General features: G+C 38.8%; 1 protein-coding gene across 3 annotated transcripts in view; it reads right to left on the bottom strand.

The window, feature by feature from the left end:
• Positions 1-25,139, bottom strand: part of STAU2 (staufen double-stranded RNA binding protein 2) — a 170,243-nt gene that overhangs the window by 130,253 nt on the left and 14,851 nt on the right. For all 3 annotated transcript variants that reach the window (XM_040064828.1, XM_040064903.2, XM_040064976.2), the window contains exons 2-5: positions 20,147-20,354; positions 18,957-19,087; positions 14,183-14,342; positions 11,741-11,876 (exon numbers count right to left, since the gene is read on the bottom strand). In XM_040064828.1, coding sequence (XP_039920762.1) covers positions 11,741-11,876; positions 14,183-14,342; positions 18,957-19,087; positions 20,147-20,345 — 626 coding nt within the window. In that variant the 5' untranslated portion in view covers positions 20,346-20,354. The remainder of the gene's footprint in view (positions 1-11,740; positions 11,877-14,182; positions 14,343-18,956; positions 19,088-20,146; positions 20,355-25,139) is intronic.

The following is a 25,139-nucleotide window of genomic DNA, read 5'->3' as shown; positions in this document are numbered from 1 at the left end:
GAACACAAGCACCCACCAAAATCAATATTATAGCTAAGATGTGAAGAGAAACTATAACACAGTATTTGCTGGTGAAAAGTTCTGCCTTCAGACTGCATACATTCTGTTACAAAAGAATCCTGAAAACCTTTCTCCAGAATATTTAATACTTTCTCATTGTGTGGCAGAACTTTCAGTTCAAAAGTGACAAAGACCTTGTAGGGATAGAGTACAATTCCAGTCAGAACTTATGGAGTTATAAGCTGTTGAAAAAATTAGCCACTAACCTTTCTGCTTGCTTCCCTCGGGAAAATTATGGGAACCTCTCAAAGTGAAGTTTGAGCTCTAACAGCAGTTCACCTCTGTCATAACCAAAACAAGCAGGCAAAGGAAAGAGAACATTATTTACTGGTAACCAATATTCAGGTTCTGGACACAGCAGAAAGGCCGTAAGAAGAAAGGAGGCCACACAGGCTTGTTTCCACTGAACTCACTATCTCACAGGTGTCCCAGCTGAAATACCCTTAGTTCAGCAGAAGTACAGGAAAAAGATAAGGGTGAATAAAAAGCTAACTGTGTGGAAAGAACAAAACACACCCCAAATATTCCTGCTCCTGGAGAAGCATTCTGAATCAGTGCTTGTTTTCACACATACCAACAAGACTAGTCTTCTGTCCATATCCTGAAAGTAGAGCTGGCTGTGTTAAAGGCAGGGCTACAGAAAGAACACCCAGTGAGTTGCAAAGCCAACAGACTGAAGCGATTCACAAGGTGCTGGGGCAGGCTGTTGGCTCTAAGGATCTTTGGATCGGAAGGTTTACAGGAAGTCTCGCAAGTAGAAGGGCAGTGCTGAAAGACAGACATTAGGAAACCAAAGATAAGGACTGTATTACACCTCTTTATGTTTTCAGCCTCTGTGAGAACACGAAAAATCACATCTGAAACTCGGAGACACATCTGGAACCAGATGCATTTCCTTCAGAGCAGAGAAAAATCTGAGGAAGTTAAAAACCCAAAGTAAAGAACACTGTCCACTGAAGAACCTTCAGGACAATTAGTTAAAATATAAGCCAAGGACCACAGAAGGCAAGGGCAGTCCTCTTAGCAGATAGACCAAGAAAACAAGTGGTCTGGGAAGGTCACTATATCCTGAAATAAAATTAATAAAAACATTAATTAAGAAAAGATTGAAGCATTAGGGCTTAGGAGCTCCTCTACAAATAAGGCCAAGAGGTCATTGACAAAACTACTTCATCTTGAGGAAAGACTGTTTAGAATGCTGCAATACTGTAAAATGTCAGGCCTGATGCATCACATTTTGGGCACGAAGAGCAATGAAGCATCTAGATGCTCTGCAATTAAGGCTAAAAAGATTTTAATGATACCAGGTAAGTGCATTGACTTGGAGAATGAAGGGGCACTGTACTTGGAACAGTAACCTCAAACCTTTTTCTCTATTCTGTCAGCTTGATTTTTAGCCTACATAACATTATTTTAACAGCTGTCAGTGTAATATTGTAAATACACTTAAGAGTATATATGTTATTGATCCCACACAGGTTAAATGTACCCATTAATGCAGTGGATGTTAGTGACAGGATGCATTTGTCGGAAGGATTATATGCACACTGTGCCAGGACACCTCACCCAACACCATTTTGCGTGCATTGTGCAAATTCATGATAACAGGGTGAGGGGACTGCAGAAAAATCAATCTTGGACAGAATTTAGTGGAAACTATAGATTCTAAAGCAGAAACTAGGTTTTCTGATCCCAGAAACTCTATGTATTTTTAAGATTTAAAACACTTTAGAAATCGAACATTAGCTGTCAAAAAATTTACTGCAGGAATAAATATCCTCTGCCATTTAAGGAAGCTTATTAAGTTTTAAGCCAGCCATATAATCACTATTGTCTAAACTGATAGCTACTGGCAATGGCAAAGCTCATCACCTGCAAGCTCCCTTGCCACTGTTCTTTTGGGAAAACTATCTTAAGGCAAACAGATGTTTCTGCTGTTTTAAACCAACAGGAAATGGACTGACTTTCTCCCTTTTCCTTTCCTAGAAACAGATACTAGCAAAGAAAAATTTTAGCACAGCTGTACTCAACACTTTTCTTGTAACAATATGTCTGTGTGGGAGGCAGGCAAGTAGTGGGAACAAACAGGCCAAGGGAAGTGAAATGTAGCATGCAGAAGATGAACACAAAGAATTAATTTGAAAGTCTCTGACTGGATTATGACACCATAATGCCAGTACACTAGCAGGGAAAATAAAAGGGTGATGTACAAGACTTTGCTTTAAGATACGATCTGAATCCTATCTCAACTCATAATGTACACAACTGAATTACGTATCAGCTGGCAATCTCAGTCCCTTCCAAGCAAATAGATGTTCAAATCATCAGAAAGTCTATTTGTACAAATAGACTGCAGGTTTAGTGGCCAAGCTGCACCCTTATCTTTAAGGAAATGTCTTTAGGTCACACCAGAGGAATGAATTAATATGATGGAATTCAGAATTCGTGCTTTGTGCAGATAAACCAAACACTTAATTGTCACTGCTAGAAAACTGGCATCCTTTACTCACATTAGATTTACATAAAAAAGGAAAACTGGCATTGAAACTACTGCATTAGCTCAATTGTTATAGAGGATGAAAACTTGAAGAAAATGATGAGACAAAGCCTTGCAGAAAACCTGTTTTTAATTGATTTGTACTGGAATTATGGCATTTTAGAGTCATGAAAAGCTTCAGAATAGAAAAAAAAAAACTTTTTTGAGAACACTTTTGCTGAGAAATTCTTGCACAAATTCATGCTGCCATCTAATGGTCTAAATCAGCTATTTCCAGCTGAACAATTAAATCTGAACAATCACTTGCATTATTCTTTGGACTATTCTTTACTTCCCTAAGTTCTAATTCTTTGAAATTGATATCTGTTGTTCAGATGTTCAGAATGAAATAATAGCATATTTAAGGGGATATAACCTATTTTAGCAAAACCTTTAATTTCTATTTCCCAAACTACTGGGAGGAGTGCAAGGAATGCAGAAATGAGTTTTTGCAAAGTCAATCAGTAAACATTTTTATCATCACCCCTCTGAATCCTTAAAATACAAATTTTAAGGAAAGAATTTTGCCAACGCTGACTGGAAATGTAGGCAAAGCACCTCTGACTGTGGCTTTTCAGGGGGGAAAATGTTGTGCCCTATGGCTAAGGTCTGGAGCTGACAACTGTAGCAAAGTTAAAATCCCAGTGGCACCCCACAATGTCCCCAAAAACCAAGGGATTTGTCTGCTGTAATCAGTTCAACACAACAGGCTCCAGAACTGAGGGTTCACTTCGTGTGGGGAGCAAGCTTCGTGCAGCAAAACAGTACTTTTATTCAATCAAAAGCATTTCAGTACTTGCATGCCTGCCTCTCCTCAAAACTGCTGTTACCCAGATATGTCCCTAAAGAGTTTGTTGTTTTAATACTTTTCTCTCCCGCTTCTCTCTGGGGAGAGATTTTTGTCTTTTTTTCAGTCCTTTCACTGCGAGTTGAATGACTCCCACTATAGCACTCATAAAATCATTGCAAATCAACATTCTTAGGATTATTTCTCAGAGCAGGATTCAGCTCTAGATTCAGATGCCTAAATTTAGGTATTTAGTTAATGTATAGAAACTAAGCTGGTATAAAGGTGAAGCTCTGGAGAAATCCATACAAAACATATATAACCTAGTTTAAGGCATGACAAACAGCATTTTAGACTAGGAATTGTTCTGACTAATCCTTCCTCTGGTTATGAAGGGGGACCGAGTTTCTAATGCACAGGCAGAGACAATTTGAAAGTCATCTGAGCTTGGATCCAAATCCCAGCAGCAATGTAAAGAACTGCACCTAGCTGCCTAAACACCGGCACACAGTACAATATGAGATGCAGTCAAGTACCTAAAATATCCACATGATGTGACACAGCACTGATCCATGAAACAGACAAGGTTCTCACAAATAGCTGGAGTCCTAGTGGATTATATGAAATGCTACGATGACTGAACATCGTTTTTAGGGATTCCTTCTTAAGGGGCCCAAGTTTAGCTATGCAGGACCATTTGAAATGCTCTAGGGTATCTTGCCTGACCTTCCGCTGCCACTCTAGCAAAGGTCTCCTCTAGGTCTTCTGCTAAATCCATTGGTCCCATGTGGATGTCTCACACACCCTACGATGTCTCAAGCGGCACTAGAGACCTATGTTTAGGCAACTTAGTGTCCCACATCTGCCACACTGTATGTGCTTGGGAAAAAAATCTGCTTTACACACAGCTGTGCATAAAATCCTCCTCTGTTCCAGCAAGCCCCAACATAAAGCCTCAATAATGGGAATTCAGCAACAGATATTAGGCTAGCCATGTACCTAGAGTAACAAAAGGACTCCATGGAGTAATCTGAATTTTACATTTTCTGGGCTGCTAGCCGATCTAATCAATAAGAGATCGAAGTCCTTCAGATCCAACAATCTTTTATATTAAGCACTGGAATATTTGTGCCCCAAAAAGATGAGGCTCTCCATGCAGAGAGCAGTCTTTTGCAAGAAGGTAAACAGGGTGCTCCAGCAGCACAGAAGAACATCTAAAGGTCAGGAAAAATTCAGATTTCATTCTCTTTCTGTAAATTAGATAACTGTGTTGTATAACTCAAGGTGTAGTTTTGGAGATGGTAATATCAATATTTTACATTGCCTCCTGCATTGCAACACATGCACTTCAAATTTGGCTTCTACAGCTGTTTTTCTGGCTAGATTTTCCTTTTTTTCCCCTCATAGGACTGTGTAACTTTTGTGAAACAAATGAAGTTGGGTGAGGATTTAGACTGCATTACTTAAGCACTCATGTCAAGTAACACGTCCCTCAAAATTTTTCCTTTGATGCGCATATTAAATCTTTAGGTCAGCATTCATAAAAGAAACAAACTTTTCATTTTATTCCATTCTTTCACCATACAATCTTTTATTAATACAACTTGACAATTTTAGTAATTTATCCAATAATCACACAGTCTATTCTCTCTTTGATCATTAGTTTGGATAACATGTTAGTCCACTATGAAGCTAGCAGCTGCAGATGTAGTTGGCCAAAGACCAGCCCTCAAGCTTTCTTTTATTATCCCTCATTTTTAAAGTGCTTGTTCAGTATTTAGGCACTGGTCCACGGGGCTGATACGCACCACTTCAGGAGCAGAGATGTCTAAGCAAACAGTTCCATGCTGCCGCTGAGTACCCAGCAGGGGAGCAGGCTACCTGGCAGGTAGAACTACATGCCCAGGTAGGGTGATACCCTGTGCTTTGTGGCCAGGCAGTGCAGCTGGCTCCACAAGAGGCAAGGATAAGCTGCTGCTTTATTTTTCTGAGTTTGGTCTTGCAAACGGCACTGTAAAGCGTTAATTAACATCAAAGAAAAATGTGCTAAAAATGGCAGAGCTATGAAGAAAGAGAAAAGAAGGAATGGTTTGTGCACTCCCCTGTGCTCTGAGGAGAAAGGGGATAGTCTTCTCCTTAGCCTGTAGTACACAACATATATGCAGGACAAAGCAACCCTACACAAGACTTAAGATGAAGGCTCAGTGCAGCAGAAACTGTCCAAGTGCACAGAAGCTGTAGTTTATCCTAGGGACACCACCACTTTGCGTGACATGCTTGCAGAGCTATCACACCATCCAAATTCCTTAAAACCAAGCAAGAAACTGCTTTAATTACTTTATTTCCGTTCTTTAGCTTGTCATTGTTTTGTATTCCCTTTGTTCTTATATTTCACAAGTGTTTTTAATTTTCAAACCTCTTTTTTTTTAATATAGATTTTTTTCAAGCTCTCTAGATTGTGGTGAGACACATATTATGGAATTTTATATATTAAGAAAACAACTTCTGAATTCTCCCAAAACACAAGGGTTGGGTTTTATGATCTCTTTAACACTATCCAAACTAAAACATCCAAAGCTGCCGTTCAGTTCCTAGTGGTTTTATTTCTTGGCTGAAAACTCTTAGTTTAGGTAAGTCTGTAAGATATAATTTGTTCTGTCACTTACAGACATTCTATAATTGAAAATACTACAGGACAATTAAACTTCAGGAATGACTCTCTTCAATTTCTAACTGAAGAAAAAATAAAACAAACCAGCATTCACTGGTAACAAGGCAAGTAGGACAACCGTGTAGTCAGAATTGATACCTTATTCTATTGTTTAACTGCTCTAATTTAAACAGCTGTGTTTTTAATTCTTTTTTACAAGGTTTAAGCCAATTGCATTTCAGCCAGAGATGCGAGGGAGTATGGGTTCTAGCACTGGCTACAGATACGAGAGTATGCACATGTTTTGTCCTCAGCTGTGCCAATAGTTTTCAAACCTGACCCGCCGTCTCAAGGTTTGGCCTGTGCTGAGTAGCGTGCCAGTTCTCCTGACTCATGCCAAATGCTGTGCTGACAAACACGCGAGCTACATCAGTCAACAACCCAGCCCTGAAAGCAGCAGCACCTCCTTCCCCGGAGTCAGCCTGGAAAACTCTTAGATTAAGAAGCCATAAAAAATGAAATGTTCATGATTTTTAGCTTTTCTGTAACATACTGTTTGAACTGAAATGTGCCTTTGTTGCAAAATTGCATTAAATTCCAATCTGTGAGCATTTAAATTGGTTGTATATAACTGGTAAATTTTGAGTGCCAGAAGAGTATTTTCCTCTATTATAATCTCTGTTAGGAATACAGACACCTTCGTTAAATAAGAAGTTGTCTACCATGGCTGGATTAAGGGTTGACAGCTTTTTTAAAAGCTGTCTTATCAGAGGCCATCAAACTTTCTTTTACCAAACTTGTATGGATTTTACTTCAATAAAGAAAATCCAAGTTCTTATCTACACGGTGAAATAAATGAGCTGTAGTATAAAAATACCCAAACTACCAGAGACCTACGCTGGTAACTTCACAAGGTACAGCTCAGCATTACACAGACTTCATCAGCCTGTCACAATATGCAGTATAATGGCAATGACCTGATGCTGTAAACAAGTTAGTCAGTACTGCATTCACTAATCTTGAGTGAAGAGTCAGGATGAAAGCATTCATACCTTATCCAGTTCCAAGCTGGGCTGTATTTTATCTACTCAGTTATCCTAAGAGGGAAGCTGACTTACCCTGTACCTCCTACCTTGGCACAGGAAGAGTCAAGGCTAAGACCTTACCACAGCGTTACACACTGCCTTAAATGTCTTGCTTTCTGCCATGATGAGTTGTGCATGCACAAAACTCTATAAACAGCCAGTATCCAACACCTGCCCTGGTACAGCACTACCAGTACCTGTAAGCAACAGGTAGCTAGAGCATATCCTGATAAAAACCACAGAATTACTAATTCTAACACAGAATTAATATGGGAAAGTGTTACAGGGAACATTTGCTGCACTGTAGGGAACACCTGTGGAAAGATGCTCATTTGGGACATCTCATCACTTGCCTTCCATGCTGACCGCTAGGAAAACCTTCCCCTTCTCCTTTTTCCCTCTCACTTATCTGCTTTTCTTTTCTGCATGAAAGCAGCTTTCACCTTCACTACAAATCCAACCATCATCTGCAGACCTTGAAAATGGATGTCAGCCCCTTACAAGCCAGCTTCAATGTCCTCTGTGCAACACACTGCCCATATGAATATGCTTCGAGGCATGTGAGAGAGTAGTCCTTCACACACTTAAATCAATCTAGGCTGCCCTTAGATTCCAAATACACCCTGCCCCCCTCTGGTGAAGGCACAAGCTCCTGTGTGACAAGAAAAGATGCCCAAGTACAGTTGTAAGTTGAGGAGTAACTCCTTTTCCTCTCCCTGCAAAAACTGATTAATTTCCAAGCAGCTCAACTTCCAGTGCTGGAGGCAGGGAATATTCAGGGTCATAAAAGCTGAGGACAAATGAAGGAGGAGGAATCACTGCCACTTTGACATAAATCATCTTAGCCTGACATGGAATCTAGCCGTCAACTTTGCATACGAATTGCTGCTCTTGGATCGCATTTCCATGAGACATTGAAAAGGATCTTTTGTGTCACTTGAAACACTAGACTTTACTGGTATAGAGATATGCCCTGGAGTGAACTTAATAATGTATTTTTTCCTCATGACATTAGTCTTGTCAGTATCAAAGTTTCCCTAATGCCATCTCCTATCTTAGTCTGTATCTTCACCTATTTGAAAAGCACATTTCTTTAAACAGAGGTCAGTGAAGGGAATGCAGACATACTACAAAAGACAAAGCTTCCAATTTATTTAACATATTTAGTATCAATTTTAATAACAGAAAAAAATCTACAGTCAGAAACTAATGAAATGAAAAAACACTTCATGCAGTATATATATTATCTACATCTCAAATCTTGTTTTTAACTGTCTATATAGTCTGCATTTATTTGGGTACTTCAGCAATACTTCTATTCCACTACCCAATTTCCAAAAATCAGCAAACGAATGCTAAATGCAATGTGGCAGTAGAAGAAAATAGATGTAATATATTACACCATAGGAACATAATACAGTGCTGCATCATACGCTTCATATTTCAAACTTCTCTGGCTATTGTAACAGATCCAGACTCTGTCTCCAGGCTTGCCTGTGGTGAGGGTGAGTAGGAGGTGCCAAGTGATGCTGACTGAAGAGGTGCAGGACTGTGCACATCACAGCCACTGCCCCACAGCGCAGCCAGGCTGAGCCACATGGGCTGTGCTGAGCTGAGCTGCAGGGCCCGTGCCCAGCACGGCTCACAGGATGGAGCTGTGCTGCTCAAATCCCTTGGCCACAGGACAGACTTGCGGCGAGAGATGAGCCCCTGGGCAGCTCCCCCTCAGTACCACCTGTGTGGCCCTGCCTTTATCTGACAGTAAAGCACAAAGTTTTCACATGACCGTCATCCCTGACTATTCCTGACAGGGTTGTCTCCTTGTATGCAAATCCTGTAAGAGTGTGAATGACCAAGAGGAGTTAATCTCTGCTGACGCTGAGGTCTGCATGGTGTGGTGCCTGTGGGGAACAGTCCTGTTCAGTGCCACACCACTCATGGCCCAAGGTAGCTTCTTCTTAAACTGGCATCTGTCTTAGGTGGCAATGCAAGGTGTAACCAAAAGTATGTACTCTATTACCAGCTGTTAAATCCAGGTGGGGCAGTGTTTTTCGTCTCTTCCAAGACCGATCCTCCCTCCAGGGGAATATCTTCCGTTAATGGGCCATTGAGGCTCACTGCACAACTGATAAAATTACATCATCCCACTGTGAGATCTTCACCCAGCAGGAGGAGTCAAGCATTTCTACCTGGATAAAATCTGAGATTCAGAACACCAGAGCAGCCTGTTTCCACCGGACTCTCAGAGGAAGACTGCACCCATTTACACCACCACTGGATCTTCAGAGGAAAACTACACCCTTCTACAGGATCATTGCTTCAACAGAACCACATCTGTCACTCCAGGAAAACTGCAGCCACGGTCTTAATTGGACTGCTACCAACACCCTGACTAACAGGGAGTCAGGTTATATTCTGACTCTGTCAGTGGGGGTTTTTCTTTAATACTACTGCATTTTTATTTTAATTTTCCTAGTAAAGAACCGTTATTCCTATTCCCATATCTTTGCCTGAGAGACCCTTAATTTCAAAGTTGTAATAATTCAGAGGGAGGGGGTTTACATTTTCCATTCCAAGGGAGGCTCCTGCCTCCCTTAGCAGACACCATTCTTTTCAAACCAAGAAGACACTTTCTTACTGTGACCATAAAGGGCCAGCACCTCCCAATGCAAAACAAAGTAATGAACAATTATTTCTAACACAGTAGTCTATCATCAGTACTACACATATCATTTTTCTGTTTCATCTTTACTCTGGCACTCATGTGTATACATGGCATGTGCACAGTGGGCATGTGTTCATGCAGATAGAAAGATATGTCCAGTTATTTACTACTTAGTTTTAGCTATTATTCAATTTAAAAGCCACAGTATTATTAGCTATTCTGCATGGGTAACTGCACTCAAATAAGCACAGTGAAAAAGCGAGCACAGATTGTGGCCTTCTGTTCCACCCAGCCTGCTTGTTTTGTGATCAGAAAAAAATCAAGTGGCCTTGGCTACCTAATGTGCACAGAAAAATAACCTTCATGTATCATTTTACCCTAACACCAAAACACGGCTCTCATGAAAGAGTTTCCAAAGAATCAAACCGAGATTGAGCTAGACACACTAATCATTTTCTATGAAAAGAAATAAAATATGAAGAGTTAGTAATTGCTGAGTGTTTTGACATTCTATTTCCACCAATACCTTTCCATAATTAAATTCAGATTCCAGAATTCCAGAATTTCAGATTCCAGAACTTTATACCTTTAACTAGTTTGTTTTTTTTTTCCTAGTACAGCGTTATATCTGCTAGTCAAGCTAATCTCACTATAGAACCAATTCAAATTAATGAAGGATTTCTAAATATTAACTAAACTCATTTCAAGCACCATACTTAGCTTTTTAACCCATGATGAATGTAAGCAGTGACAAGAAATATAAGTGATACAAAAATCAGGCACTATTCTGTAGAATAATTAAAGGGTTTCTTCCAGGTTATTTTGGTGGGTTTTTGTCTTCTATAATTCTAGGTATTGTTGCAACAACACAACCCAGCAACCAAGCAAATTTTAAAAACCAACCAAAAAAAACCAACTCAGAATTAAGTGTTAAACCTCTACACTTACCAAGTCATCACAATTTAAAAGTCTGGGGAAAAGTAAAATAGTATTAAGTAAATTGAAATATTTTCCTTAGACAATTCTGAAACACTGCTTTTTTAAAAAAAAAACTCCTTAATTTTTCAACACTGAAATAAAAGCAGTTTCTAATAAAGAGTAATTTTGAACCAAACCACTCCTTTGGACTTCATACCCTCAATCTATTTGATAATTATGAGATGCGTAAAAATGAACATGAAATCCATCAAGCAAAGCTTTATTAAAAAGATAACAGTTTTCACTGATAAAACATGTGATTAGAACCTTCTGACCTGTTTTGGTTTGGTCTTTTCTCATATTACAGATCATATTTGGTCTCCCTTTTGGAGTTTCAAAAGGCCCCATCTAATTCAGTTCCTCTGGGGACAAATACAGAAAAATGGGAAAACCTATCTCAGAGAATGAAGTTTTCAGATTACAAATTGACATAATTCTGAATTCTTCTAAACTGTGAAATAAAGGATTTTTCCTAACTAAACTTTGAGGATTAAGGAACTGAGATAGCTGACCAAGAAGAATGGTTAAAAAACCAGAAACCTGAGAATGGTTTCAAGCCAGTTTTTAAAATGCAGTCCTTCCAATTTTATATTCAGTTTCTAAGAAAGGAATGCTTCATTTTTGATGCCACAGATTCTAATCAGATGGCATGACAGCAAAGTAAAACCTCTCTCTGAAGTTAATTCTCTGCCTCCTCACTACCCAGGCTATGTAATGTGCTTTTTAATAACACATTAAAAAAAAAAAAAAAAAAAAAAAGCAGTTTTACACATCTTTATTCTTTGTGATGTGTTTAGGGAAACTGTGTCTTTTAGGAAGTAATTATGCATGTTTTTAAATAAGACTGTAGACTCTCCTTAACCATTTTTTTTGTTACTGTTTTCTTTTACTCTGAAATAACCTAGCAACTTAATGAAGATTTAGAACATAAGGATTAAAAAAAAAAAAAAAAAAACAAAAAACCAGAAAGAGTACAAACCTCTGATTATACATGCCCCGGAAATTATAATTTGCTCTGTAATTGGGAATTGGCTTTGGATCTAACGGCCTGTAGATGGCAGGCTCTCCTCTTTTCATCGCCAGACCATTCAGCTCCACAGTTGGCGTTATACTGCCTGCAAAAAAAAACAGTGTAAGTAAGGTGCTTAAACCGGAAATACTGAAAAACACACGAGCAGGACTGAGCTGCAAAGAGAGACCTACATGGTATTTTTTTATTCTTAAATTTAAAGAAAGATGCAACTAAAAATACATTTGTTTCTTTAGAAGATGGGACTATAGATGCCTACTTAATCACAGGCAACGAAAAAGAACATTTAAAAATGCATTCTCTATGCAGTTCCAGTGGATTAATATTCATATATGAATGAAAAAGTCAGTGCAATAATCAAGCTAGTTATTCATCCTTCCAAAGTACTTATAATACATTATGACACTTTCTGAAAGAACTATAAAGAGAATAGAAAAATGTGTCTTTCTGCTGAATACCATTAAATAAAACCACAAACAGAGCAAAGAGTCATTGAAATAAGCATGAAGTAACAGGCATCACTGCAGTCATTCAGTAATCTTACAACAAGTTAGAAGAAATGTTTTATTTGCAAGACTTGAAAACTTAAAACCATGTCTAAGAGCGAATAGTCTCATAGGAGTGATCTAACAGACTGAACACACAGGTCCTGAAAATCAGTGCAACTACAGCCATCTACTGGTGACAGAATGCAAAAATAGAAGGCAGCCAGTTCTTGGCCATTTGCATGGTTTCAAAAATACTAACTAAGCTTCTTTTTTTTTTTTTTTCCTCCCCCTTGGATAAAACGTTCAGCTACAGTAATCCCCACTTATATTGTTTTAACAGAATCCTAAATTAGCTAAATGTGCATTCCATTCCACTAAAAAGGAGTTAATATACTCTGAAATATTTTCATGAGAGATTCAAAGAAATTTATCCTTTAAAAAAGCTATGATTAATTTTCCAGTCTGACATTGAAGCTTTATATGCCAAATGATGAAAATGTTTATGCAACACTTACTCAGAAACATATACCAACAACAATTCCTATAATTTCCAGAGCAAGACATTACTATGAATTCAAATTTTTTATAAAACTACAAAATGTCATTTTGATGAGAAGATATCTGTGCATATACAAGGCACCTTTCTTGGAGAAAAAATTGCAGTGTTAAGGATAAAAATTTTAACTAATTCTCTTAAATCCTATTCCTCTCATGACAAGATTTTCCCTCTAAGAATATGCTCAAAGCCAAAAAACGCTAGAAAATCAGTAATACTGTGCAATGTCAAGAACCAAACCCAGGATCACTTTTCACAGAGGTTTGAGCTTCCTGCTTGCTAAGCAGCCAAAGTCACACTGACTGTGAGGGAAACAGAACAAAACCAGCATCCTGGGTCTGGAGAGGCAACATACTGATCTCCAAAGGAGTGAGAGAACACTACCACACCACTCTCAAACAATCCTTCATGGCTAATGCTCACATTAATACTCACAAGTTCTAAAGGAAATTTACACCTGCTTTTCTCTTTCCAACACAGAGAAGATTAGCTGCAAAATTACTTCATCTTAAGAAAGTGGCTGAAGAATATATTTTTAAAAGGGGGGAAGCAAGGGGTTGGGGGGGAGCAGAAAGAAATTAGAGGTGGGAAAAAGGGAAAACAGAAAAGAGGAAGGGGGAAAGGATTGTTTAAAAATAAAAATGAAAGAAGATTCTCAGCACTTGATTTCCTTTACATTAGTCTGAAATGTAGTTATGATTTTTTTTCTTTATTGGTCAAGACAGAACAGATCACTGAGCACGTGCATGAGATGTGTACCTCAGAAGGTTTTGCATGCACTCAAGACAAATTGTGGTAACTGCTCAAAATGAAGGATGCAAGACACCAGTATACGTTCTTTCTATTACTGAAAGTTTCTAAAACCACCTGAAAGCTTTTTGAAAGCACAGGTTGCTCTGAAGGAAAACTCAGCATGCAGGAAATTACATGCCAAAATTCTCACACCAAATCCCAGCCTTTTGTTTATGCCAGAGATGCAATTTCACAGGACTGGACTGGATAAAATTTCCAATTTCATTGGAAAGGTAGCTAAAATAACTCTTTGGGAAATGTGTTTAATTCCGTCTGGTTTTCTCAGTCTGCTTATTGTTGATCAAATACCATCAGTCTGTACACATCTAAGCATTACCTAAATAATATATTCCCTTCCAGTTCAACAACCCTTTTAGGTATGTGCATTAAAAATTCTCCCATGAAAGCTCACTAGAGGTTCTGTGTTATCCAGTCATACTATAACTATGCTGATTTTCATCCTACAAATATAAGTATCTTGTTAAAATTACTTATTTAGTCCTATAATATGCCAACACGTCAACAAGATCTAACACTCAGAGGAAAATGTCGTACCTGGATTATTGTTTACATTGTTTTTGGGTGGTCTAGGCGTTGGTTTGGGAAGGGTAGTTTCATTCAATGCTTTGCTAGCAGCAGCATGTTGGGCCTTTTTAATACTGCTTCCTTCAGCTTCCCATGTCTGTTCTCCAAGAGTCAGCTGCACTGTGAACATCTTCAAAGACAAAGAACAGGTAAACGCTGGCAACATTGTTCTAATCCACAGTGATAATCTGTATAAAAGCTTCCAGGGCTGAAGAGAAACCATGCTCTCTTTTCATTGTATTCAACTCCCAGATAAAACATCTGATTCCTCCACAGATCAATGAGACCTTATCAGTGAGCAACACTGGGCCTTTCAAATCGCAAAGTAAAATAGTGTACCGACAACGTCAATTATCAAAGAACAAAATAATATTTAAACCAAGTAAGAATAACTTCAGAGCAAACTGATCATCTGCTCTTGGAAGACTATGAACAGGTCAGCTAAGAACACATTTCTTCATATATTTGAATATATTTAGTCACTTTACGTGTAGAAAACGAATACTAAACATGCTCTTGAGAAAAAAAAAAAAAAATTGTAATAATTATGAATGAATATAAGTGACTACACACTTCTCAAGGCAGCAGAGAATTTGGCCCAGATAGTTTTACCAAGTGAATTAATTTTTCACATACCCAGATTTCTAAAAATAATGCCTTTTGTTAGGGCAGAGTCACAACTCAAATATGTTCAACATGATATAGTCAGAAACAAAAGAAATATTATCTTTTTTAACGAAACTGCAGGTCTTTATCTAAAGTCTATAGTGATGACAAAAATTATAAACATCCAGAGTTCAGAAATTTACTAACTGATAAAAAATAAATATTTCAAATTCTGTAACAGAGGGCTATTTAAAGTATCCATGCTGAGTAAACTGTGCAGATAAATGCATGTTTAAGATGTTAGACAGAGTCTATCTTCTGTATGATACATAAATGCTCTGTTTAATTTGAGCATCTGAGAACAAGTGGAGAAAGGCTAGGAACTCAATATATTTGCCATATAATCCCTAGATAAAAGACAGGACTTAATAATCAGATACACACTGTAAACTAAGATACACCTACCTCAGAAAACAGACTAACTTACTTGAATCAACAGGAAAAAAACCTCAATATACTAGCAGTATATGAAGTAACATTTTAATTTTGACAGCTCTCTGATTTTTTAACTTATTTAAACTTGCTAGATCCAGGACCAGGTTTTTGAAGATGAATATGGTGGGCAGCCTTTAAATCTACCTTTACTTATACATTTTTTTAGCATGTACTTGCATACAAGCATTTGAACACAAGTATGTGTGTGTCTCCCAACTCAGCCCCCTGCACATGCACACACTGCATTCAAACTGAACGCTATAAATACATACTCATGTCTTAATTACAGCCTTGAGTTTTGGCCTACTGTAATTTTCAGAAGCACAATGCAAGTCCCTATATCACAGCTCCTATTGCCATGTTGGTTTTGTCACAACAGTCACAACAATTACCTCATGGAAGAAAGAGAGAAATATTAATTTCTCTTAATTTTACACTCTGTCAAACCCTACCCCCACCTGAAAGTTAAGATGGGTATTAAAGCTAAATAACCATAATTTTATAAATTACCTGCAAAGATATATCTTTATTACTAAAAAAAATGAAATTTGATTTCTGGATCTGTAGTTTATATATTTTATATTTTGCAAGAAAGTATCCATGTAGTATTTTTATAGGAAGAGGAAATTCCTGAATTTAAATGAAAATATGATTAATAATGGCTTCTTATCTACCTATAACTCTTAGGGCTTAGAGCAATAAATAGGAACTCAGGATGATAAAGGGCTTGCTCAATAAACTTCTGCCAGTCAGAGCACCTTCTCACTTAACACATCTGCCAAAAAAACTCCTGCAAAAACTCACACCTAGAAGTAGGTTTACTCCTTTATAAAAGGAATAAAGCTGCCTAAATCCAAACTCTGGAGAAGACAAGGGAACGCTCAAGTCCTGGAACACCAGAGCTATTCACTGAGAGACATTTCTCACGCGAGGAAATTTCTATTCCTTACATCCAGCATAATTTACCAGATGTCCAGAGAGCAGAAATGCAAAGGCCACAACGCTTGTGCTTGTTTTCACACTGCTGTGCTTGTAAGGTCAGTCTCTCTAAGCTCTGACAACTCTTTGCTCCTCACTTCTTCTGTGTAAAACCTTCTCTCCTCCTTCCCAGCTTTTGAAGTGCTACATCCCTTACCCCTTTCCCTCTTTTCTGTACCACCATCCACTTTCTTTTGCCACTGTTCCTTTTAAATTTGTATCCTGAAATGACCCTGACATAGAAGGACAGAAGACACCATCAGTCTGACTAACGTACTCCAAACGTCATTTATGCTAACAAAGACTTTCTAATCTTTCTTATGATGAAGAATTCACCTGGAGGGCAGACTCCTAGAAACCCTAACTGCACTCTTAGGAAAACCCACTTCTCTCCCAACTGCACTCTTTCTAGTTTTCCATTTCATTCCAATTGCCCAAACTTATTTTCCAGAGGCAACCAGAAAAAAGGGCATAAAAATTTACTAGCGTTTGTGGTCACGACACAGACAGCTATCTTGTAGAGTGTGCCTGAAATTGTGAAAAACACCAATGGTCAATAACAGAGTACGTGTAGGAGCAAAGCAATGTGGGAAGCTCCTTGAATGGCAAAGAGCAACAGCAACATTGCATCCTTCAGGTCATGCTTCCCAGGACAGATTCAGGTCTGTTTCACCTATTCTGTCAAGTATATCATCGTATTACTAGCAAGACATGATACTAAACTGTTAAGAGAGTCACAATAAATTCTATTTCTTCACTTTTCATAGGTCAAAACCTGTATGATCTTATTAATATCACCCTAGTTCTCCATCCATTTCTCTTTTTTTATCTCACCACACAGATCAAAATTAGACTTAATATCCTTCTGAGTCTATAGAGCACATAACTGTATTTTTTTTACCACTATGAGCACAACTAAAAGAACAAAGTAAACTGAAAAATGGAAAAATTAAGAAATTCATTGAAAATCTGACTTTCAGAAGTGCAGGTAATGCACTGACTTAAGTAATTTCACTGGTATCAGTTCCTTTAAAAGTAATAACAAATATACCATAGAATCAATAAAGTTGCAAAAGACCTCTAAGATTACAGAGTCCAAACTTTGACCAAACACCACCGCACTACACAAACCGTAGCATGAAGTGCCATGACCAGTCATTTCTTGAAAACTTCCAGGGATGGCTATTCCATCACCTCCCTGGGCAGTCCACTCCAATGCTTAACCACCCTCTCAGTCAAAAAAAAATTTTTATTATGTCCAAACTGGACCTCCCCTGGCACAGTTTGAGGTTATGTCCTCTTATCCTGTTGCCAATTGCTTGGGAGAAGCCCACCCCATTTCCATATGTGAACAGTTTCTCTGCCTACTAAGATTTTAAGTATAATACAAATGTCATATAACTCAAATCTCCTTACTGCTGAGAAATGTAAACATTTGTTTGCATTTGAAAATGCAGCCAAAGCAATTGTTTATTCACAGAAATGGAAAAAACAGGTAACACAATAAACACAAAAGCGAGAGTTACAGAAAGCCCAACAAATTTAATATGCTGCAACCTAAAACCAACCAGCCAGTGAACCCTGTGGTGCCAAACACCTCCAGGAAGAGGAAGAGCACTTCAATTTCCATTTGTGACGAGGAATGCTAAAAGCAGCCCCACACCTGCTGACATCATTTCCACCGCTGTAAGGCGTTCAGCAACGCCAGCCAGAGCTGAAGGACAGTGATTTGCATCAGTTTTGCACTTCCTGGCAGCACAGTGCGCAATACAAAAACAAGGGGCAAGGCAGACACAGCCCACGAGGAGCTGAAACTGTTACTAACCTACACCCTGGCCCCACTGCCTCATGGGATTAGTTCACTCCAGAAGTACAAAGCAGCTACTAATCATGCCAGCGTCTTGCTCAGACTTTTCCAGGATTTTTTTCCTCCCCCAGTTTGCTCCTAACTAGGGAAGAAATTTAAATTATACCCCAAAATTACCATGAGGATATTCCTCTGTATTCCCCATCATTTGAAAGCATTCCAATTTTTAAGTTGAACATCCAAATTCATCTAAATTGATACGTGAACTGGCCAGAATTAACTGTCAATTCACTAGAAACTTCTATGCTATAATCACATTAGGAGTTTTAGAATAACCCTACATGGTGAATTTGCACAGTAATAGTTTGTGCCCTAGAATGCAACATTCAAAGATAAGAATATCAACTTCATGGACAAAGAATTGCATCAATAAGCACTTTAAAAATGTCACCAATTTGTCATTGCCTGCATTACCATGAAACAAATGCAGAGGTAGTTATCAGTCATGCTGACTGTGGAAAAAGATTCATGCAGCCTAAAAAGCAACTGTTCCAGAAAGACTAAGGAAGAGTGGTGATACCCTGAAAAGACCTTCCTGAGGTCTACATAAAGACCAGCAAATATAGAGTCAAAGATGAGAGACAAAGTAAAGTACAAAACGATCTACAGGGCTTCTGTAACAGAAATACAGGCACACTTTCCGAAAATGTGGTAAAAAAACAGGCAGCAGAATAAAGAACAGGAAGAAAGCCCTTACACTAGAAATGTAGCTGGGTTTGACAAGCACATTTGTCCAAACCACAATATTATCTGTTCAGCATGTAAGGTATGGCTCATCACCTGGAACTGTGACCTTACCTTGGCATGAGCAGGCCCTCTTTCATTCAGAAGCTTATACTGGGGTTGAATTCTATTGAAACGGGCTAACTCATTTACCAGACACATTGGAGTTTTCTCTTTGGGGTTTGCCATGTTATCTTGGAGAGGAGCTGTAAATAAAGAGTCTGTAAAGTTTTTGTGGAGAAATGTACTCTTCACAACTTCACAAAGCTTTGCAAAAGCAGCATGCTTAAAAAAGAAAACACTTTGGCTAAACCACAACTTTGGCATATATGTTAAACACAAAGTTTAAATACCATTTATATATTAATCACATGAGAATTTGTATTTCATAGTAGCAATTTTGATTACATGCAATTAAAAAGGCCCCAAAACTATTTCTTTCCAGAATATCTTTATGTAAGATGACAGTGCAGGAGAGCATTTGCATATTCTAGATTTTCTGTCTCACCAAAGTTTACTGTCAGGAATATACCGGTTCCTGGAATTGACTACTCTTTCAGAATGTTTTTTCCACACTTTGAAACAGAAGTGGGTAGCATAAGAGTTATGAGATAAATACAGTAGATGAAACCCTGCGGTCCCCACTTGTTTCTGCCAGCTTCTTCCCAGTGTTTTAGACCCTTCTCACACCAATGAAGTCCCTCTCAGGACACTCCCATAGAACACCTCCCCTTTTAAGGATTTAGTTCGGCTTTTTTTAGACTGTTTCACTTTCTGTGAGTTTTTAGCAATTCATTTGTATTTATCCCTAACACACACACATTGTCATTTCTTGCTTAAATTGTTAGGATAACACTTTTGCATTTTATACCCACTTCAGCATAGGAACTACAGAGTTTATTAGGCCACAAAGGAAACACAAATACTGCCAAGCAGTCAGAAGACATTCTGGTCTAGGGAAGAAAAATAAACTTGGAGAATTCTTGCCCCACTAAAATTTCTCTATAAAAGATACCCTGAGAATCTGACAAAATAGACATGTTCTTTCCTGAGCTTTTATATCATTTATATCAAACTTCACTGCAAAACTGAGCTCAATAAAGAAACTCGACTTAGTAAACATCTATTTAGCCAAAACATTTTTCTATGTGGGTTTTTTCCTTTATTTTAGTCCTCTTTAAGACTTAATTATTATCTTTTTAAATTAACAAGTCATCAGAAAGATTAATTTGAATACCAAAGAAAACATATCTGGACCAACTTACCTGGTGAGTTGTTCAAAGATGTGGGATCCACAAGGCTGGCAGTAGGACTGCTACAGCTGGCAGCTGATTCTGAAATGGATCCATTCATTGAGGATGGCAGACTCAGTGTATTTGTAGCTGTAACTGGCAGGGGGAGCACCACAGGGGCCATGGTGGGTCCAGACAGGTTTGCTGTAGTCTGCATTTTAACTTGTGCCATTGCCTGTCACTGCAATAAACACATTATTATCAGCAGAGCACTTGGCATTTTGAATGTCCAATGGCTACAGTGGTATGAGCAACACTGCTTTTTCGTTCATGGATCTGGGTCACAAAACTGTCCACAGCAGTCATGCCTCTGTAAACATTACTTCCAAATGGAGGCACAGAGAAACAGAGCTCAAAGCCAAAGAACATCACTGCAGAACCACCTGCACACCCTGGCTCCAGGTTCTGTTTTTTAACAGTGGGGTCACCCTGCCAGGAATATGGCAGGAGGAATTACTATTCTAGAATTAAGTTCTACACAATTATTCTGCAGGTGAGATAAGCACATGCCAGTATCTTCAAGAGAGGATGACTATGCAACCAACTGCCATAGCAAACTTGCAAACTTTACCCATTGTTTTTCCAGTAAAGTGCACCTAAATTATTGAATAAGGCCACAAGAGAAAATCCTTTTTGTTGCTGTTGTTTTTGGCTTGTTACCAAACTAGAAAAGAGGGGAAAACAAAAAAAAACCCAACCCCCCCCCAAAAAAAAACAACAAAAAACACAACCCCCAAAAACAAAACACAAAAAACCAAAAAACAAGAATAAAAAAAAAAAAACACAAAAAAAAAAAAAACAAAAATGGCAGGGGGAGAAGAAAAAGTAAGAAAACAGAAACAAACAAGCAAAAAAATCCCCATCAAAGACGCAAGTTCTTAAAACCCCCCCCCCACTGCTTATTTGGTCAACAGGTGGAGTACTTCAATCCTTGCATAAATTAGCCAAAGTACCAGGATTTCCTAAACTAGCCTTTAACCCAGTGGCTAAAACACTTAGCTGGAATATGCCAAACACTAATTAACTCTTTTCATTTGCCCAAATCAGATTTCTTTATTGCCAATACCTGTTCTCAGGCTAGCTCTACATGCACAAACAAACCAGGCTCAGGGCACCATTCCATACTACTCACTCAGAGTATGCTCCTTGGCAAAATTTGGGCTACTAGCTAAAAACTCCTGCTGCTGCAAAAAACCACACAGGAGCAGTTTAGGAGCCTGCAGGCATCCCAGGTAATCCACTTAATTACGAGAGAAACCAGTCATTGTCAGTCATCTGGGAAAAAGGTTTGGGCTTCTCCTGTCCCACAAGGAGCAGGATGATGTATTTTACTCAGCACCATGGACACAGACTGCATTATTTAGGGTTCATACACGTGAGCTGATCTGTACAGAGCAGAGAGAGAGACAAAACGTGTGAGAGCCAACAAGTGGCCTGGGAAATTGGGACTTCTTGCAGCAGCAGCTCTGGTCCTGCTGGCTAAGGCAGAGCAGGGGTTCAGCTCTCATCCATCACAACCCTGTACCACTAAGCTCTTTGCTCCTTCTGCTGGGGACAATTCTCTCTCCCTATCGAAAAAACAAACCAAACCAACAAACCCATTCAGCACCTGAAAAGCTTTCTAATGAAGGGCATACTGAAATGAATAACCCATATAAAAATATTTGATCACCATCAGTATTTTTTCCCCCCCACCCCAAACCCATTAAATATATCCAAGTATCTTTACTCAGAGGGACAATATTGTTGGATTAAGATCCCAAATCACTCATTACACCTTGGAGTACAAGTACTTTAGCACAGTTGCACTAGTATAATGAAAATAATAAATCCTATTACAGTGACTCTGTGCTTTGGACAAGAAGCTCAGAGTAGAACACCGTTTTTATTACTGAGGATAACTGATTTAAGTCTCTGGAAAGGCAAAAGTAGGAAAAAACTAAAAACTGAGATGCAATCACCTGCCCTTTTCATAAGTATCTTTGGTTTAAAATATTTGAATATACATATGCAGGTAGCTGAGATGTGTTCAAAATAATATGTACTAAATTCATACTGTACAAATCCTACTATCACTTCACAGGAAATGCCATAAAATACAGCAGTATCGTTATAATGGCCTAACTTCAAGACTGGGAAGGTGTTGAACTATAGAAGTCTGGTATATAACACGTCTGCTTCTGATTTTAAATAAATTAGTATAAACAGGAATTAAACAAAAAAGTTTCTTAATTGTAAACATTAAAGTCAGTGATGGCAGAATTGGGCCATATGTCTTAAACATATTTAAATGAAACCAACTTAACATGAAATAGCATCACAATAATTGAAGTTTAAGAAACTCACAGCATTTACAGCATTTTAGCCTACAAACATGAGTATGAGAAAGGCATCACTCTTATGGTACTGCATGAAATACTACTGAACACCTCATCTTGAGCCCTGCCAGCTGTGAATTACCACTTCAGCTTCCAGTATTTTAAAAGTTTACTCTTCATTAAAGCAGAACTTACTAATAACCAAATAAAATATCATGTTCTACAGTACTGATGTTCTAAAGGGAGAAATTGTGGGACAGATCCTTTCCTATTAAAGACAAAACAAGAAAAATCAGTTTAAGAATAGTATCGAGGAACTGCAAAAATGAACAAGATAAGGTTTAGGGGAAAAAAAGACGCTAAAGTACATACAAAATTCAATTCTAAAATCAGAATTTATCATAACGTATTGGGTGCTTTTTTTTTTTTTTTTTTAATATATCTAAAGCTGCAGAACTCCTACAAGAAATTGTAAATATTTTGTAAATTAATCTGTATAAGTAAAGATGCCCATGCAGTAATACAATCATAGGGACTAACTCTTAAGAAGATGAGATAAGGAGACAATAAATTTGTAATCAGTTCTAAAAATCCACTAGTAGATAGACAACAGAAAGAATACAGTTGATATAGTGATGGAACACCATTTCTACACTACCAGGCAGCCAATCTTCAATGTCATGAAGGTGACAAAAGGTGACAAAACCTCTATGTTCTACCTTTTCTTTATATTTTTTGCACACATACACCAATGTTGTACTGTTTTATAGACAGTGAAGCAAAAACATTCTGGGGCCTTCCAGCCACAAGCACAAACAAAGTAAAATACACTGCTATATAAAATGTAGGACTTGGGGGAAAGAGATTTCACTAAGCTGGTCAGAGATGAAATGCAGTTACAGAATCAAAATATTTTTACATCTTCTATGCAGATATTTTTGAAAAATCTGACATCTATAAATGGGATGGTTCATTTAAGATACTAAGATTACAATTAGAAAAGTACCCACATCCCATTTCAGGTGGTTACCCAACTCATATCTAGGAAATTCCTACACTCAAGTGTCTCCAGAGAGGCTTCCTACGTTCAGCAGTAGTTACAGACACTTGCACCTCTCAGAGAAAGCTGGACAGCACAGCTGTGCGTGCCAGCTTTGTGCTTTTACTCAGCTGCCAAGTCAAGACACAACAAAAATGATATTTCCTAATGTTTTAATCACACACATCTATCCAGTCTGTCTGCAAGTCGCAGTGCTGCTCCTTTGTAAGGCAACGCTGCAGAGCTTATGGTGTCTTATGAGATGCTGCAATGGTTTCTGCTTGTAGTCTCACCCACAGAGATGCAGTAGAAATGTAACAGCAAACACAAAAAGGGATGCAAATATACTAGAATTGCATTTTACTTCACTTCCCCTTTTGAGCACTTAGTACACAGGCAGCTACACAGGTTTCATCAAACAGCTGGCATTGACTTTCTTATTAAACTACGTACAAGCTGTGAATATTCCTGACAAACTAAAAATGACCAAACCATGCGAAAACAACAAAAATCCTCACATTTTAAAGTGAAAATATTGCTGTAAAATAGTCCATTCATTTTTTTTATGTACCAGGATACACAACATTGTTGTGAGTTGACCATGTCTGTATACCAAGTGACCACAAAAGCTGCTCTATCACTCACCACCTCAGCCGGACAGGGGAGAGAAAATGTAATGAAAGACTTGTTGGTCTAGACAAGTGCATGAAAAGATCACTCACCAGTTACTGTCACATGTAGAACAAACTCGACTTGGGGAGATTAAGTGAATTTACTGTCAATCAAATCAGAACAGGAAAACAAGAAATAAAAACTAAATCTTAAGAACACCTTCCTCCCACCCATTCTTTCCTCTCAGTCTTAACTTCACTCCTGAATTCTCCACGACCCAGAGGGATGGAAAATAGGAGTTACAGGCAGTTCACGTTGACTCTGCCACTCCATCCCACTAAGACTCCTCACATTGTTCCCCTGCTCTAGCGTGGGGTCCCTCCCATTGGTGACAGTCGCCCACAAATGTCTTCAGCATGAGTCCTTCACACAAGCCGCAGTTCTTCGTGAACTGCTGTAGCGTGGATCCCTTCCACAGGGTGGCATCCTCCAGGAACAGAACGCTCCAAAGGGGGGTCTCAAAGGGGTCACAAGCCATGCCAGTCAATCTCCTCCAGCCTGGACTCCTCTCTCTCTCTCCATGGGGCCACAGATCCTGTGGGTCTCCTCCACGGGCTGCGGGTGGATCTCTGCTGCACCGTGGACCTTCGAGGGCTGCAGGGGCAGAGCTGTTTCACCATGGGCTGTACCGCGGGCAGCAGAGTCTCTGCCCTGGCACCTGGAGCACCTCCTGCGCTGACCTTTGTGTCTGCAGAGCTCTCCTCTCCTCTCCTCTCCTCTCCTCTCCTCTCCTCTCCTCTCCTCTCCTCTCCTCTCCTCTCCTCTCCTCTCCTCTCCTCTCCTCTCCTCTCCTCTCGCACTTTCTGTTGTGCAGCAACTTTTCCTGGTTCTCAAATGTTATTCCAGAGACACTACTAACAACATTGATGGGCTCAGCCTTGGCTGGCAGCAGATTCATCTCAGAGCCAGCTGGCATTGGCTCCATTGGACACAAGTG

This window comes from Hirundo rustica, chromosome 1 (genome assembly GCF_015227805.2).
Source record: "Hirundo rustica isolate bHirRus1 chromosome 1, bHirRus1.pri.v3, whole genome shotgun sequence".
Classification (NCBI taxonomy): Eukaryota; Metazoa; Chordata; class Aves; order Passeriformes; family Hirundinidae; genus Hirundo; species Hirundo rustica.
The sequence above is the reverse complement of the archived record's forward strand: the minus strand, read 5'-3'. Positions and strand labels throughout refer to the sequence as shown.